Raw genomic sequence first — 18162 nt, 5'->3', positions numbered from 1 at the left:
TTGTCTTATCAAAAAGGCTAAAATAAATAAAACAATTTATTAATCAAAAAACACAGATAAACAATTGTTAAAAAGATTAAGAGGTCACTTGTTTTACTGATATTTCATTTCTCTGGTCATTTGATTTTTTTTCCAATACTAACGGAATGTAATCAAGTTACATTATTTAAATATTTTGGGTGATTTGGACACCTCAGCTTAAGTGTTATTGATTTCTGTTCTGTAATTTTATAAAATTAATTAATCTAAATATGATGTCTTCACAGGGGTGATGTCACAGAAAGGGGCAGGGCACTTGTACATATTATGTATATAGGAATCTATTTCTTATCTTTTTATTATCTTGTTTATTTTGTACTGTTATTGTTTATTGTCAAATTGAACTGTCCTTAGGCTGCTGTGACACACAAATATCCCCATTTGCAGGACCAGTAAAGGAATACTGATTCTGATTCTGAGTCAGTCACGATCCATAAGAACTGCAAGAGAGGTCAGTGATGTAATATGCTGATCAACTATAAATAAGAAAATGTTACTAATATCTTATCACATTATGTTTGTGTTGGGTGCTGACATGAGAGCTGCTTAAACTGCACTAAGAAAGGAAAGTGCATCGACCATAATGTCCAGTAGGTGGCGCCAGTTTGACAAAGTCCCCCAAGGATTCACAACTCCCATGAAGGTTTTACAAAGGTATCCTTCCGGATTTCAAAGTAAAGGACGACGTGAAAAAACAAAAACAAAAACCATTTTTTCCATAAGTAGTCCAAGATTCATATGCTGCTGAACATAGTACTTCCTAGACTACTTGCATTAATAATATGAAGTACTTTTACTGTGTACTTTTCGAGTAATCCTGTGTTAAAATCCTTAAAATTGAACAAGAGTACATATATTTCACCCAACTTTGATGTGGAATAAAAAACATATTTTCCCTAAGCAGTCCAAGATCTATATACTGCTGACTAGACTAATTGCATGAATAATATAAAGTACTTTTACTGTGTACTTTTCAAGTAATCCTGTGTCAAAATCCTTTCATTAAAGTATGTACTTTAATGAAATGCGAGCAGTAGGACTCTTCTGTTCTTGGTATCATGTAGTTGGGTTGTATGTTCAGGGGTACACTAACTTTTCCCCACATGGGGGCTACATGTGAAACTTAATGGTGGGCCTTGAGGTCAGCAAACTACAGCAAAATACCTATATTTAATATAAAATGCCAGTAATATTTTGAAGCCCTTTTTAGGAAGACTAAGATTTTAAGATAGACTTCATGGAGCACAGTGAACCTCTCATCAGAAGACACAAGTAGTATTTCACAAAGACAACTAATGTAACTCCCTTTGCTACTGGGAGGGTTCTGATATGAGTCTGTAATATAATCGTTTTATATATGCATAATTTGCACATATATAAACTGAGAAAGAGACATTTCCAGAATCTATTGATCGGCTACATTCTTTCATTTGGTTGACACAAATACAGTCTTACTCTTTTCACACATTTACAGTTCCCTCCCTCCCTCTAATGTGGACAGAACATAGACTTGAAAAATTATCTATATCAAAGCAAGCAAACCAGAGCACAACTACATAAAACACCTAGTAATATTCTTGTCTGTATTTTGTCTGCTCTGACACAGTGTCACCATCATCTATTGCTGCACATCTAAACTCCATCTGGCTCTTTTATACGGGGGCAGCTAGGATCCATTTTGTTGATCTTGATTGCAGAATGATAGTAATAAATCTAATACCCTTAAACTGATATGATTAAGGAGGAAGAATACACATAAATACTATTGTGATCTGGTTTGCTTTTATTCTACTGACACACACCACCAGAACAGCAACTTTCAGGTTTGCATGGAGACGTGTGTTCTTTATTAACCACTAGGTGGAGCTGCTGATTCATCTAAGTGATCTTCAAACCACTTATCCCCACTGTCAACTTGACACCGCTGAACCATTGTTTAACAGGCAGGCCTCAGGCAAAGACTGTTTTAAATTCAACATTAAGTTACCACATGCTCAGGTTAGCGATCGTGAATTCAAGGCCAGTCTTAAAATCCACATCAGTGGAACTTATGATTAAGACCAAAGTCAGATTGTCATCTTACATGGAAGATAAAGATTTCCCCATCACTGGGCTGTGTGGAAGAACAAGTAACATAATGCCAACTGTAACAGTATCCTGTTGTGGGTGTGTGTGTGTGTTCTGAAGGGTGGAGGTCTTGTTGAAATGCAGTGACACAAGACAAAAAAAACATGCCAGCAGTAACAGCATTTCAGTCCAATGACTAGTTATTGTGTTACCACATAGTAACCATCATCAAATGCATAAATAACCATAACTGAGAGCAGATATATATACAGTACATAAATACAGTATATATATACACATATTTAGTTAAAAAAAAAACATGTCAGAAAGTTTACATTGAGTGGTTGTAAGGCACATGATCATCAAATAACACACAGAATGTGGAATTAGTGACTCTCACATTGCACCAGATGCGTGTGTTTTCATACACGCACTATTTCCAGTGTTAACAACTTATTGATTCTTCAGGGCCAGTTATTTTTAGTTGCCAGCTGCTGTGTGGAGCTGATGTCAGTCCAGGGCAGGTGTTTGCAACTAAGAAAAAGTGTTAAATTACCTCTCAAGGGTGTGGACTCAAGCATTTAAACTCACAGTGTCGTTTTTCCTCATCCCCAGTTAAAATAAGACCATTACCTCTTCACAGGTTCCACAGGCTCCAGCTTTCTCTAGAGAAAATGGTTACTTTGTTGACAAAGAGCACAATGAAAAGTCCCGCTGAGCTAATATTTTGGCAAGATCAGTTTTTTTTCAAAGAGCAAGATGACTTTACCAACCCATTATATATTATATTGCCCGCTTGTTATGCATGTTTTCATGTGTCTATCTTTGTGTCAAATATTTTTCAGGACGGAGTGTGAACTGAGAACAAGAGGATAAGATTTAAAGCATGCTCACCACAACTGATAAATTCTTCAGCTACTGACAGACGCCCCATAGCGGCTTGCATACAGCTTTCCATCCACTGAGCTTCCTGTGCCAGCTGATGGAAGTCATGCTCTGCATGTTTCAAGTCTGTCTGTCTTTTCTCAGAGTTACTTCAGTCATTTCTAAGTCAGTACATGCTCTTCTTTCAGTCACTTGCAGCAACATTAGGAGATTCCTAAGCCCGTCTTCATGTACTCGTAAACCACGTAGCTGATGCTGACAGCAGGAATGACTTTCATGAAGTTTGGCAGGATGCCTCGGTAGAGTCCGAAAAATCCATCTTTGGCTACGATCTTCCTCATCAGGCTGGACATGGAGGGCTGGTCTGACGCATCCAGAGTAGCTGGAGAGAGAAAAAAAGACTGTGATGAACAGTTGTGTCTAGAAGCATGTGTCATTTATTCTTCTACTGTTTGTTTTTATTACTTTATTTTATTACTTTATTACTTTAATATATTTATTACTTTTGTATTCCTTTCTCACTTTGTTTTACTACTGTTGCACAACAATTTCCCTCGGGATAAATGAAGTTTTCTTGAATCTTGAATCAATCAGCAAAGAAAGATCTTTGTTTTCATGACCGAATAAAACATAATGATAATCAACAAACTGACTGACTGACAGTGTTTGACTCCGTTTATATTTGGTGGACCCTGCCACCCTTCTAGCTTCGACAGTGCTCTGAGAACCTCATTTTCCTCTCAGACCATCTTGTTTATTATGTGATGGAAAAATAATGTATCATTATAACCACATTATTATTGTAAATGTTAAGAACTCTGAGTCACTCTAAAAGAAAATAAGAAGAAAAAAAATCTTTCTCATGTGAATGACGGTTATATTAAAGGTTGTTTAAAAATGTGTATGATCTAATTTGTAGTCTAATGAAGGATGAATGATTTTAATCAAATTGGTTTTCATTTACTGCTTTTTTCATGAAGATTTCCTTGTTACCCTGGCACAAACGGGGAATAAATGACAACAAAAACATAGTAAACAACACCAAAAAAAATATCCATATTAGCTATTAGCCATATAGTTCCTATTGTTTCACAATCAGTGCATCCCTACAAATCTATCAAGGCCGCAGCTGACCAACTCCCTTTATCTGCAAGGTAAAATTACTTATTCTTTCAAAGGAGTCTGGTTGGGATGAAGTTAACATAGCTGGATATAACAGCTTCAGATCTCCATCACAAACTGCCGTCTGAAAGCAGTGATGACACTCTAAATATAGCGTACACTCATACTGATATTGATTTTTTTTTTTTTTTTGGTTGCTAAAATAAGTTTGGCTGCTGCCCCCGTCTACAGCGGTAGCGGTTGCATATCTTCCTACACTGTTACTCCCACTGCTTCTTAGAACTGGGGGTGTGCCGACCGCCATCTATTGTAATTAATACACCGTCTACGGGTAAGTGCCTCATATAGATCGACTTCAAAACACTTCCACTATCTCGTTAAACCACAACTGTATCGTAGGGTGTGAATTCATTGAGACATGGTTGCCCTTCCGCATTGCAGCAGGTGAATGTTTACAGAAAACACTGGTTACCTTTATAGAACTTTGTCACCACATAAACATCCTGCCCATCATGACAAACATTATTTACTGTATCATTACATGCCGTGTCATCACTGTTATCAAATGTCTGGCTGAGTTTCACCTTGCGCCTGCATCCGTGTGCGAACAAGTGCGAGTGGGTAGCTTGCCAGCTGTCCGCAGGTACTGGAGATTGTCCCGCAGGCCACCAGCACCAGAACTCCGGGGTTAGCCGAGTCTTTGGTATGGTGCGACAACCAGGTGTTCTTCAGACTCTGAAGCACCACGGAAAAAAAGAAAAGCGTACATCAGCAAAAGCACAAACATTGCTTCTATGATCGAACTGAGCGTGGCCAAATAATCCAAGATGAACGGTTAATTAAACAAAGTGCACTCTGTTGTGAAATATCACCAAAGGGGCAGAGTACGTCACAAAGCCTGCATACCTCATACACAGCCAGGTCTATCCCCGCATAGGGGATGATGCCCACTAAGTTTGGAACGTAGCCCTTGTAGAAAGCCTTCACACCCTCCTTCCTCAAGATCTTTTTGGCACAATCAAACATTCCTGAGTACTGGCCGGTTTTCCTCAGGGTAAGCCGGGTTTTCAAAACCTTGAGGAGAGAAAGTACAGGCTCCTTTGACTGATGTGGTAATTTGAAGTCTTGTGGAACACTTGAAAGAGCTGACCTTGTTTCATTACAGTGCATCCTGTGAGTGAGAGAGCATGATGAAACTGTGAGGCAACAGTCGTCTTACCTCCATGGGGTAGATGGCCGTTTGTGCTGTTGCTCCAGCCAGAGAGCCGGCCATGAACCTCTTGTGTGTCGCGATCTTCTCTCCCTCTGATGATAACAACTTCTTATACTGCAGAAAACATTGAAATGGCGATAAATATGTCTTCTTAGTATTTGTAATGCATCAAATATATAAAAGGTGCATTTCAGAGCTTACTTGTTCGTATGCCATGAATTTGATTGCCGTCTCAGGTGCAATCTTTAAAACATTGATCCCGTTCCCCCTCCAGAGTGAAGCCAGACCTCCCTCCATGATCATCTGCTTGAAGCCGCCTATCAGGCTTATCCGGTTAGTCTTAGAAGAATGAACCTGCGGCAGAAATATATAAGCTTAACAAAAGAGTTTAAAACAGAGGCCATGAGGGGCAAGTAATGACTTCTTTTTTTTTCTGCCGATCCATCTGCTAAGTCCTATTTAAATTGAGAACTGCCAGAAAATAAAGTTTTGCTAAGATAATTGAAGTTACTTAATTTTTCTATGTGTGAAAAAACACATGAAGGAAAAAATATCCATGCATGAAACCAAGTGAAAACAATAATTCAGGAGAAAAAAATAAATCTGAAACTTGGTTCCACTCCGGAGCTTCTGTTTATTTCACCCAGTTTTACACATATTTGTTTTCAAAGATGCAAAACTCCAACAGTAAAATGGAAAAGAATTTAGATCCAACTTAGTAAATGGGTCACCAGGGAAAAACATTCCTCACCTGCCCCCTCAGGGCTTCCATAAGTTCATCCACAAGGCAGAGACAAGACAGTGTTCCTCTCATATACTTCACCTGCATGAAGACTTTCATCCTGTCCAGAGGGGCCGTGCCGGTGCGAGAGACGGCCCCCGCCACTGCGCCTGCGACCAGCTGCTTCCACCAGCCGCCCGAGCTCTTCTCCTCCTCTGTGAACTCATCTGGGATGGCCAGACTGTCACCTATGTCCAGCACCTAGATACAACACAAACACGTTTACACAAATCACTTTTATTTATGGACACCGGTCATATTGCAGAGATATCATTCAGCAGAATTACTCTTTGCCCTTGCTATATAAAACAGATTTAATCACAGGTGTGTCAGTTTATGGCCTTAATAAATACTGTACGACGTTCTGATTCCTTTTCACTATGAGGACGTATTTTCACAGGAAGCCAAACGTCACACGAACACACTTCTCCTTTTTCGGGGTCCATTTTCACAGCGATGCAGCAACATTTTTTTTTTTTTTCCCATTCTTGCCACATTACTCGCCGCTACACTGAAGAGAGGGGAGCAATTTACAAAACCCTGAATGAAAAGGTTTCAAGGTTTCCCCTGCACATTGGCTGAAACTTGCATGACTTGTTTGTTTTAACTAACACCGACTTGAGCTGCTTGTCCTTTAGCTTGTGAGAGCATAATCACTGAGCCGGCTGAAAACCCTCGTCCGTGTGCACGCGTTGGCTGTTTCAGATAAACATGTCCAGTGTTTTCCCAAAAGCACAACGCTGTCCGGTAGTGCCAAATATGGAGCGGTGGCAATTAAACACAACGCTGCAGGGAAACACGAGGGCTGGTGCTGGTGGATGTGTGTGTCCTGTAGTTACAACTGTGACACATTTATGATAACAGACTGCAGCACTATCTGGTTTTTGTTTTGCAAGACACCGTAAATCTGCAGGGCTGGGAAGATTGTGAAACATTCAGATAAAGAATGTCATGGTTTTTTTTTTCTCATGACAGGGGGAATTATGTGTCGTGCAGGGGGAGAAAACAAAAAGGAGTCTGTGACATCTTCATTTTTGCACTGGAGGAGCGAGCTGAGGGGAAACTGGGTGGAGTGGCGCGACCCAAATTCTGTGACAGTGTATAAAGCTGCTTCCAAAGTATGGACTGCAGAGAAAATCCATAACATCCTGACGACGCACGTGATCCGTCCGTCCCACTGCAGCTACATTTTGAATTTGCCTGCAGAGTGTGTCTGCGTGCGTCCTGTACCGTGGAGTGTTTCCAGTAGCGGACAATCTCTCCCAGGTTCTGGGCTGGGTGCAACAGGAAGTGTTCCCTCCACTCGTTCCAGTCCACCATCATGGTCCCGTCGATGTCCATACTGAAGGAAACACACAGATTAATAAACTAATCTAACTAAACATCATTGCACATGAGCTGTTGACCCAGATAAAAAGGCAGGCAGACAGGGACATTGCTGGTTTCATGAGTGCAGATGTGTCAGAGTGGGTCAAACCTCTGTAATATCTTCTGGGAGTTCTCTGTGCTGATGTCCATGCCCAGCTCCGCCAGGGACTGCTGGATCTCTGAGGCATCAATGCGCCCTGGCACAATATAAACAGAGGATTGGTGGCTTTGTAAACATTTACAGTCACATGTGCCAAGTATTTTTCTGAGGGACACTTCTGCTCTCCCTCCATCGTCTTTACCATCGTTGTTCCGGTCCAAACTCTTGAAGGTGAGCCGCAGCTTCTTCTCGTGCTCCTTCAGATATCTGGAGAACTCGTTGAAGTCCAGGCTCCCATCTTTGTTCTGGTCTCCGGACGACACGATTTTCTGCAGGAAGGAGACATAATCTTTATTCGCCCAGCTCTCTAACACACACTGACACACAGCCAGCAGGCACACTACTCAGGAATTTCATGCAAATCAAGCAGGCCAAGCCCTGAGACTCCTGTCTGTGCAGGACTAACCCTCCTCTGAGAGGTTCTACCTGTGCAGCACCCTGCCGGAATATGCCCATCGCCTTGAGGCCCGCTCGGAGCTCGGCGACGTCCACTTTGCCATCCTTGTTGGTGTCGAGCCTCTCGAACAGGTCCTGGTATGACCTCTCGCTGTTGGCATCCCAGCAGCGAGCGGTCGGTAGTAAAAGCGTCCGTAGCGTCTGAAACATTGTGGCGCTAAATGTGGAAGCGGCGTCCGGAATCGTCCTGCAGTGTCGGGAGCTGGTTATTAATCCATAATTCAGATCATTTATAATCCCACTGCTTGAATCCAGGTGTGCGCTCGACACTCGCGACGAAAAACAGGCTTCACATTGAGTTTTAATGTGCAGAGGTGGAACTCTGGTCGCCGCTCGGAGGGAACTGCAGCAGCAGCGGAGGGCGGAGCGACGCAGGCGACGTAGCTACTTTAGTACGGAAAAAGCAGGAGAGATGGTAAAACGGGTGGAGAAATAATCCCTGGATTAACCATATGCATAATCCTGATTATGTTTTCTACTAGTCAACTTTCTCATCTGTTTCATTCGACCTCGTCCCGGGTGATACGTGATGTGATACGTTTCAGAGGGAATTTAATCTCTTCATCTAGCAGGACGTGTCAGCAGAGAGACAAACACACGGTGCGGCGTCTCCTGCAGCGCAGCGCCGCCGGTCGCCACCAGAGGGCGGTGTTTCCTCAGAGTGAAGGTGGTGCATGCAGGAGGAAGAAGAGTCAGGGGCCCTGCAGGAGGCTCCTCTGGGCCCATGAACAAAATGACAGATGAAGTTTACTGGGGAATTGATATTACATACTTATATTGGGATATGGGTTCATATGTGGGGCGTCTAATCAGAGAGTCAGTCGTTTGATTCCAGGACCCTGCTATTAAAGTATCCTTGGGCAAATTACTTAACCCCAAATTACTCCCAGTGGCTCCTCCATCGATGCATGTTTTTTTTTTTTTTAATTTAATTCAATTAAACTTTATACAGTTTGTAAAACATTGACTGTATGGTGCATTGTTGTGTTTTCACCTGTGTCTGTTTGCTTGCGCGATTACATTATAATAACTGAACAGATTTTGGAGGGCTGTGGCTCAGTGGTAGAGCCAGCGTCTTGTTATTGGAAGTTCGCTGGTTCAATTCCCCTGATCTGCATGTCAAAGCGTCCTTGGGCAAGATACTGAACCCCAAACTACTCCTGGTGTTCTGCTTGGCACCTTGCATGGCAGCCACCATCACAATGTATGTCAGAATTACTGTGAGTCGCTTTGGATAAAAGCATCTGATAAATGCCCTGAAATGTTTGCAAAACGTGGATGGAGAGTGGCTCTCGACCACAAAAAGGCCCATTCAACTTTTGGATAAAGGGATGGATCCAGAAACTTTTTTCTCACTTTCTTTAACATTGTGTGATTTTTCAACATTTCCATTAGTTTCTCAGGGCATAATGTGTAAATCATGATGAGAAGAATCAGGTGTTTTGGTGGCTTGTATATATAAACCAGTACAAAGAGGGCCCACCTAAATCCAGCTACAACATTAAAATGCTGTTAACATGTTAATAATGTAACAATCAAATGATATAATCTGTATGAAACAATGGGTGTTGGCATTTTAGGCACATTTTGCTGATAATGCTTCTGTAATTTTAAGTAAAGGTCAAATGCAGGGCTTCTGCTTGTAATAGTGTAATGTGTTATTACAACTTTCACTTAAGCAAATTGTTTTCTTTCTCATTCATTTTATTACCTGGCAATGGCTGTGGAAATTCCTTCCACCTACAGATCACAAGTTAAGTTTAAATGACCAATATAAATGAAATCTCATCCCCTTTCAAATATTTTCAAACTAAGAATGTATCCTGTGTGTTTTTTCAGTGTTGTCATATTATTATTTTTTACATTTCTTCTTTTTTTTAATCACATGCCAGCAGAATGATATCCTCCCTTCTCTTCCCCACTTCTCCTCGAGTCAATAGCGGTCAGGGGATCTGTGTCACCTCAGTTCAATAACTCGTGTTGGTGACGCAGAAAATACAGTTTCAGGATGTAATGGACTTTTTTTGCACGACCCTTAGAATCGTGACCGAGGTATTTCCCTATTTCTCAGTATCCAATCAAACGCCGGAATGTCCCTTGCGTCATGCATTATGTTTTTCAGTGGGTGTGAAGGAGGAGATTTGAAGTTTGAATGCAGACCAGAGGAGGAACAGCTGAGGGAGCAGCAGTGACAGCAGAGCAGGGAAAGTGTTCAGCCGTCTGTCAGCTCCACCACCGCAAACCTCTCAGTCTCACACGTCCCGGATACAACATGTCGTTCATTCTCATGAAGAAGAAGAGATTTAAGTTCAAAGTAGACTTCGACCTGGAGGAGCTGTCGTCGGTTCCCTTCGTGAACGGAGTTTTATTCTGTAAAGTTAGACTCCTCGATGGAGGCTTCGCCGAGGAGTCGTCTCGGTAAGAAGTTTTGCTATTTATAGCGACTGTTCACTGGTTGTTCGAACAAGCTAAGATTACATTTAAGCGAAACTTATTTCCTGACCACTTCCAAGCCCCCTGGTTTAGTTTAACTTTTTACAGCTGCATTCCTTGACATTTATGCTAATGTGTAATTAACGTTTAGCTAACTATCACGAAGGTAAATAACGTACTAACAAAAAAAAAAACAAAAAAAAAACAAACAGTAGACTAGCGCCTATCTTAAGATAAGGAGAATTATGTTAATTTAACGTTACCTAGCAAAGAGTTGAAGACTTTCTGAGGTTGTTCAGCAGGCAGTACAACACAGGAGGATGTGATTTAACGATTTAAGAGCCAGTGCCGCTCTTTAGTTAAGTTAAATATAGCACAGGTTATTTTTTTTTTAAGTAGATAAAAATAAAAGTTTTCTCGTTAGCCTCTGTTAGCCAGCGGTCAGTTGATCAACGCAGTTGCTAGGCAACGTAACTGTCGATTAAAGTTGCCTCAGCTTACATTTTGGTTGAAGTGTTTCAGTCAACAGTTGGATTGTAAACACAAGATTCATAGTAATAATTCTGCTTTTTATTGTGTTTTATTATCATGTCTAATAGAGCAGATGGTCCTTATAATTACTATATTTATCTTTCTACAACTATCTATTCATTGTTTGTTTCACTGTTTATATTTATGACAGCAGCAACCAGAAAAGTGAATTTCCTTATATTGTGAAGGAGAATGTGAGGTTCATTCTCAGGGCTCTGTGATTGTTAACTGCATGCAGCATTTAAATGAGTCACTGTGGAAAAACGGACACATAACAGCACATGTAAACCGCTAACCCCTTATTACTTATCCATGGTTACGTCTGTTAATAGAAACTACACTGTAAACACTGTGTTTTAGTCGTATCCTGCTCCAACCACAACTTTTTGTCTCTTTCTCCAAATACAACCCATGTACAATTGTGTTTATGACACATGGTCCATGTGTTCACTCTTATTTTTACTTTAATTCCTATTATTATATCTTTATTTCTATATATACTATTATCTTTAAATGAGTTCTTAAAAGATCCTAATGCTATCATAATGATATCAAGCCCTAGTGTTATTTTTTTTTTTCTATTTCCGGCTTCAAAAACTGACATTGTCATTTCTGTTGCCAGTGATAAAATTGAGTAATACAGCCCCAAAAACGCAAACCACCAACTTGCCTTAAATGTCTTCCTTAATATCCACATGGGACAGTGAGCATTTTAATCACAGAAGTTAGGTCAAAAGGTCAAGTTAGGTCCAAACATGATAACAGTCATTTGCCTAATATCAGAGACTGGACTGACACGTTCAGCTGACCAGCTGAGATCACCAAATGTTAGCAAAGGATGAGTGAATACATCATCTATTAGTAGGTCATAGCTCAAAGCCTAAAGGAAGATCTTAGGCTCATTTCAAATACTTATTTAAAAAACATTATCTGCTTCACTCTACATATTCTGATTACAATTAGAAAGATACTTTTGTAATTCTTGGTTGGTTGGGACACGTCTGCATCATGCACTGTGTGGGTCATAAATCAGGCAGATTTGTGATTAACATCTGCTTCTTTTTTATTCAGTGTGCATGTGTGTTTTTGTTTCTGTATGAAGTAGTGTTTCTTAAATGTGCTTCTCTCACAGGGAGTCAGTCCAAGCCAACTGTGTGCGCTGGAAGAAGAAATTCTCTTTCATTTGTAAGATGAGTGCCAGTGCGGGGACAGGTGTACTGGACCCCTGTGTGTGCCGGGTGTCTGTGCGCAAGGTATGGGTTTTTTTTCTGCCACCAAGCTGTTTTGTTGACACAACAAAAATGCGAGTCCAGTTGACCAAGACTTGAACGTGCCAAGAAAATGTTCATGTACATAAGATCGGAAGTGAGGTTAATTTATAAACACAAGGACTTTGTGGAGGGAGTGTTTATACAACAGGGAGTCACAAATATTTTAATAGGAATAATTGTGAGATAGTCATGAAGAAGGCAAATTAAACTCAACTCATGTCTGTTTTCTTGTCATTTTTTAGGAACTGAAGGGTGGAAAATCTTTTGCAAAGGTAAGTCTGTAGACCTGCTTTTGTTTTTAAACACAGCAGCACATCTATTAGAAGAGTCTTATCATAACATGTATGTGATAAGATTAGGCCTCATAGTGCCCTTAGGCGACTTTTATCGAGTCTACATAGTAAGAATGTTTTTCTTTCTAGTTTCCGGCTCTGGTTACTGATTGAAAAATCTGTAAATCAAAACCACTGCTATGTTAACCAATAACCTTATTGAGTTAAAGAAGTCGGTTGTCTGATTCCTCAAGAAATGAAGTCCCATCTGTGTTTCCAATCAGGGAAACTGTTCAGAACAATTTGTATTCAATTAAATCTGATATTTGACTATTTTAACTGACTGTCAGATGGGTAAAACTGGTTTCTCTATTATTTCCCTGTGCAGCTGGGCTTTGCTGACTTGAACCTATCTGAATTTGCTGGATCTGGCAGCACTACGCGACGCTGTCTCCTAGAGGGATACGACACCAAGAACACCAGACAGGACAACTCAATTCTGAAGGTGTGGCAGTGTTTTAACACATAGGCACCTTTGGAAATGTCAAGAGTGTATTTTAGCAAAACAAAGATTAGCCGAAGACATATTCATGCTGTTCTAAGGCAAATCACCTTGAATTAATGCACAGAAGTAGACACTCCTCTGTGTAGAAAAGTTGGATTCATGACATGGAAAAGTTGAATGCCCTGATGTTCAATACAGCACATGTCTGAACCTGTGATCCATAAACTGAGCCATGGGAATGAATTAGAAATATGCAGCTTCTCCCCAGGGCTTATGTCATCACTGGGTTTACATTTTGCCAAATATTACTCTCAATCTTAAGTAACAGCAACTTAATGAAGACACGCTAGGCAGGAAATTACAGTCTCACATATGCTGTTGCTATTGAGCCTAAAACTGACATGTCTTTTCTTTTTGCAGGTAGTCATTACCACACAACTCATGTCTGGAGACCCCTGTTTTAAAACGTAAGAGCGCCTTTTAATCTGTTTCATTTTTTTTAATCACTCTGAAAGTCTGACTTTCAATTCAATTTGAAACTTGTAACTAAGGAAATGTTGACATCATGTTTACCTTTAACTCCAAAGTGTTATAGCTGTGGTCGCGACGGAAGTCTGTACCCCAGATTGAGAAGTCTGCATTTAACCACAGTAGAAAGGGTTTCACATCACATCCTGTTTGTTGGCGAACTGAAAACAGGTTTGTCTGATGATACAGACAGCCACAGTTAAAAGCTATGGGCAATCATTTAGTAGCTGAGAGCTTATCCCAGGCTTATTCAAGAGTACACATAACACCTCACCTGGATATGAATGTGCCCAACCTCAGCTGATATGTGATCAGCTCAGCCCAGAAGACTGTTTTTTCTCTTTTGACAAGAGCTGTATGCAGAGCAGTTTGTCACAAAAGACGTGATGTAATATCACACTCCTGGCAGTGTCTGCACCATGTGCACACAGTCAGCCCTCCTCAACCAACATTAAGTAATTCCCCATGTTCTTTCATCTTCCAACGCCCTGCTGGTGTAATAATACACCGACTGCTGCCTAGGAGACGTTCAAAGTGTAAAGTCAAGGATGGCCGAGTCATTCTTCCCCCGCAGTGTTACTCATTCTGTGTGGCGGATTTACAACAGTGCAACAAGAAAGATGACGCTCAGTTTTTTTTAAATTTGTGTCTGTCACTTTTTTTCTGCCTCTCCACCCCCATCTCATCCCAGGGAAGTGGGTTTCCTGTGTTAATGTCTGCTTTAACGGAAATTGTTATTTAGTCATAGTTATTCTGTTTTGATGACTTGAAACAAATTAGAAATAACATCCTAGTGTCACTGCAGTTCTAGGCTTACTACGTTTGTGACTGTATTGAGTACTTTAGATACAGAATCATTATTATTGTTATTACAAAGTATATAAATCTCATTCATCTAAAATGCATGTTTGATGTTTTTGCATCTTAATAACAACACAGTCCATGAAATAATCACAGAAGAAACATCAGATGTAAACAAGTATTCACATGTTCCTGCTATGCGAGTCAGCTGCCAGCCGTCTACACTGAAGTGACTGTTGTCGCGAATCTTGATGTCAGAGTGATTCAGTCTTGAATAGTTTTTGATTTAATTTGTAGAACCTGTTGTTTATAGGAAAATGAGTCAGCAGACTGTGGGTAGTGCTGTGAATGTGCTTTGCTGTGGGTGTCGTGTCTTTTTGTATACTACCACCACAACATTTTCAATCCGACATGCATATTTGTAGTGTATACATACTCCTTGTTGATATGTGAGTGAAAGAGGCTCTTTTCTATCACAATTAGCCACACTGCTTTTCCGTAACGTCACTGTCTTGTGTTCCCTTTAGGCCCCCATCCACAGCCATGACTCTGGGAATCCCACAGGCTGAAGCAGAGTGTCTCCTTGAGGACAGAAAGGGAGGTGATCTGCACATATTCCATTCACTCACTGGTATGTACATTTCTAAGAGTTTTCTCTTCCTTGTAATAGCAAAAAAATTTTTCAGGCTTCTGGAGATAATATGATTCTACTGTAAATTTTCCATCAGAATAGGGCACTTTCTCTGAATGGTATTTTTAGCTGTACATGCATGTTTCTTACTAAAAGTTTTGCTTCCACTTCCACAGAGACGCCAGGAAAATCAGTATCAGTCCCAGAGGAGCTGGTAGCATATGGTCACTCCAGAACGCCCAGCTATGCAAGTCAGCAGTCAAAAATCTCAGGTACCAAACACAGAGATACATATTTACTCTCTTCAAACAAAAACAGCATTACTGTACCACTACGCCAAGCACACAACTGTCAGCATAACCTTAGAGTTAGTTTTTCGCTTTTGTCCTGTAGGTTACAGCTCGAATCACTCCAGTTTAACAGACCTCAGCCATCGGCGGAGCGCGTCAGGTGGTTCTGCCTCCACTGGCATCGGCAGCATCTTGGAACCCGGTGACCAGCAGGGAGAGAGCAGGAATTATGCACCTGAATATCCCCCTACCCCTGTTAAAGCTCCAAGGTAATACTCATTGTCAACCAAGGTCTAAAACTGACACTCGCAAGTAATTGCCATAATTTATGTACTGCTAAATTATCAGACTTTAAATGATAAGTTATTCTTTGTTTATTACCTGGCTATGGTCTGCAACACATAAGGTGATCTAAATGTATGTATTCATCCCTTGTTCTCACCTCTTTGTGTCCCCAACATATTTTCCATGCTGGTTTTGACCTTTGTGTATATCAACCTTATCTTAATTGAACAAAGGGATCTAATCTTTCCCTAAATGTATTGACTCAGGCCTTTTGTTTTTTTAATTTTTTTTATATCATCTTCTTTGTAGCACATCGTGTAATACTCCATGCTGTTTCTCTTTCTCCAGTAGACATCCAGTAAAACAGAACTCTGTGGAGAATCAGCTGAAGAGAGTCGATGCTACCAGGGTGGATGCCGATGATATAATAGAGAAAATCCTGCAGAGCCAAGATTTTAGCCATGGCTTCTTGGACTCCAGTGCAGAGGGTGTGTACGGCTAATCCGTAACTGAGCGGACGCATGAAAGCTGTCTTGGAAAGTTGCCTAGCATCCTGCTGATGGGATCAAATTACTTTGAGGTGTTGCAATGCAACAACGCAACGTCTTTAAGTACTTCCTTGAAATGTTAAAAGCTGATTAAACATTTATGATGGCAAGTCATAAACTGGACGTCAATTTGGACCACAATTGTATTGTTGTCAGCCTGAATATTAAGGTTGTTAGATGAAAGATTACAGAGTTTAGGTTACATATCATATCTATGAATATCACAAGGGCAGTTTAACCTCACTGATAGCTGAGCAAACACTGTGGCGGCCATGTTACAAACAGAGTCCTTAACCAGAGACTTAGTGTAGAGGACAGATATTTGTGTTAAGAAATGGTGACTGTCCCCTATCAATTGTCATCTATTTTTAGGTTTTCTACAAAGTGTGAGTCATTTCAAACCCTGACTGTGTGCTGATTGGCAGTATCCTTATTTCTAATGGCTGTGTGTTATTGTGTTTGCTGCTGCAGAGGAGGGGCTCAGCTTGTTTGTCGGTCCTGGTGGGAGTACAGCCTTGGGAAGCCATCATACAAGGTGGGTGTGATTATGTAACGGTGGATTATGGGTGCCACGCACAAGCATTTACTAAAAACACAAATCATTTGTTAATATGCTAAATTGGGGTTCTGATGCAGAGCCTGTAATCTAACCAAGTGACTGGTCATCACGTTTCTAAAATTTGAAACCACTTTAAATCTCACAACTCAGTGAAGGTTATGCATAAAAACCAGATCTGATAATTACCCTCACTTCCTGCCGCCTAACACATTGTGTCATTCTCTTTCAGGGTTGCAGCTGGAGCCTATGAGCAGGTGGTGATCAAGCGCTAAGCTCTTGGAAGCATGTGCCTGTCATAGAAGGTGCCGTATTACACTGATGCAGGGGACACAAGACTGAGAAGTGGAGGTGGTGAAGTCAGATCTTACTCCTGGCTCACTCAAGGAGATTTGTTTTCTCAATTCCTCCACAGCTGAACGACAGCGTCCGTTATCAAGGAGAGCCCCCTAGTGATCAAGATGTGGAGGTGAAGGCCACATTGATGGAACATTTTGGTGGCCAAGAAACTGATGTACTGACATTTCTGTGCTCTATTAAGCATGTAAGACGAATTGTTACCTCTGTAATTTTACATATATTGTTCATCCATCTTGGGGGACATTTGAACGATTAGGGGCGTTTCAATTATTTTTATATTATCTTATATTTTAAAAAGTAACAAAGTATCCAACATGTTTATACTTTGCTACGGTTGACTCAGTTCGACCTGTTTTCTTGTTCTGTAAGTATCTTGAGGGGGGACTGTGTCCATTCCTTCAAGATCCATATAAGTAAGCTAATTTACAGTGGTTGCAGCACCATTGGGTGTCAGCAGCTGAAGCCCATTTAAGATAAACACCTCAGTTCACCTGGTTGTGAGGGAGGATGTCTGCAATTAAAATATCACAAAGTTTGAAGTATGTCTGATGCCCTCTGTAAGGTGTCTGTGTGTTGGTGTGTGTGAGAGAGAGAGACTGGATTTATTCTTACCATCAATAATTTTTACCATGTAATTCTGTAAACTCTGTAAAACATGTGTTTTCGTATGCTAACTATTGGTGGTCAACTGTGTAAAGACCATGATGTTTTTAAGATATCTATATATTATTTTTATGGCTGAATGTTGATATCGTAGGCCAATAAAGATACATTGTAAAAAAAATGAACTTTGGGTTAACACGACCACTTTTTGTGCTGTGTTTTACTTTTTAAAGTAGTCACTGGGTGGAAAGAAAACTACCCAGAATCAAATATAATAGGGAAATAGAAAATCAAAATAAAAAAAATGACTGAAAATGAAAAGTGAAATAAATTCGACTTTGCTATTTCCGGTCCAGGTCAGACTAAACTTTCAAAGTAAACATCTACTGAGTCCATAAAACTGCATTTTAAGTTTAAACAGTGTATGTACACGATGATATAGATATACAGCAATTAC

The 18162-nt window shown here is 40.5% G+C and overlaps 2 protein-coding genes across 6 annotated transcripts; one reads left to right on the top strand and one right to left on the bottom strand.

Moving 5' to 3' along the window:
• Positions 1-1799: 1799 nt before the first annotated feature.
• LOC119011135 (calcium-binding mitochondrial carrier protein SCaMC-1-like) lies at positions 1800-10999 on the bottom strand. Of its 3 annotated transcripts, none has more exons than XM_037084028.1 (11): positions 10788-10999; positions 8062-8478; positions 7778-7904; positions 7585-7672; positions 7338-7449; positions 6150-6308; positions 5528-5680; positions 5333-5440; positions 5020-5187; positions 4698-4848; positions 1800-3373 (listed from the first exon to the last, which is right to left on the bottom strand). In XM_037084028.1, exons 2-11 carry the CDS (start codon positions 8239-8241, stop codon positions 3195-3197), a joined length of 1425 nt encoding a protein of 474 aa, XP_036939923.1. In that variant the 5' UTR covers positions 8242-8478; positions 10788-10999; the 3' UTR covers positions 1800-3194. The 3 variants fall into 3 exon arrangements, with proteins under 3 accessions (XP_036939923.1, XP_036939924.1, XP_036939922.1); XM_037084029.1 differs by having other exon boundaries at positions 8062-8278; XM_037084027.1 differs by lacking the exon at positions 10788-10999 and having other exon boundaries at positions 8062-8924.
• Positions 9960-17906, top strand: LOC119011136 (protein FAM102B-like). Of its 3 annotated transcripts, XM_037084032.1 has the most exons (12): positions 9993-10509; positions 12188-12308; positions 12569-12598; positions 12987-13103; positions 13524-13570; positions 14960-15063; positions 15240-15335; positions 15457-15622; positions 15987-16126; positions 16658-16721; positions 16975-17047; positions 17158-17906. In XM_037084032.1, exons 1-11 carry the CDS (start codon positions 10244-10246, stop codon positions 17015-17017), a joined length of 1194 nt encoding a protein of 397 aa, XP_036939927.1. In that variant the 5' UTR covers positions 9993-10243; the 3' UTR covers positions 17018-17047; positions 17158-17906. The 3 variants fall into 3 exon arrangements, with proteins under 3 accessions (XP_036939928.1, XP_036939927.1, XP_036939926.1); XM_037084033.1 differs by having other exon boundaries at positions 9960-10509; positions 15990-16126; positions 16975-17906; XM_037084031.1 differs by having other exon boundaries at positions 9997-10509; positions 16975-17906.
• Positions 17907-18162: the final 256 nt, after the last annotated feature.

This window comes from Acanthopagrus latus, chromosome 21, assembly GCF_904848185.1.
Source record: "Acanthopagrus latus isolate v.2019 chromosome 21, fAcaLat1.1, whole genome shotgun sequence".
Taxonomy (NCBI): Eukaryota; Metazoa; Chordata; class Actinopteri; order Spariformes; family Sparidae; genus Acanthopagrus; species Acanthopagrus latus.
The sequence above is the reverse complement of the archived record's forward strand: the minus strand, read 5'-3'. Positions and strand labels throughout refer to the sequence as shown.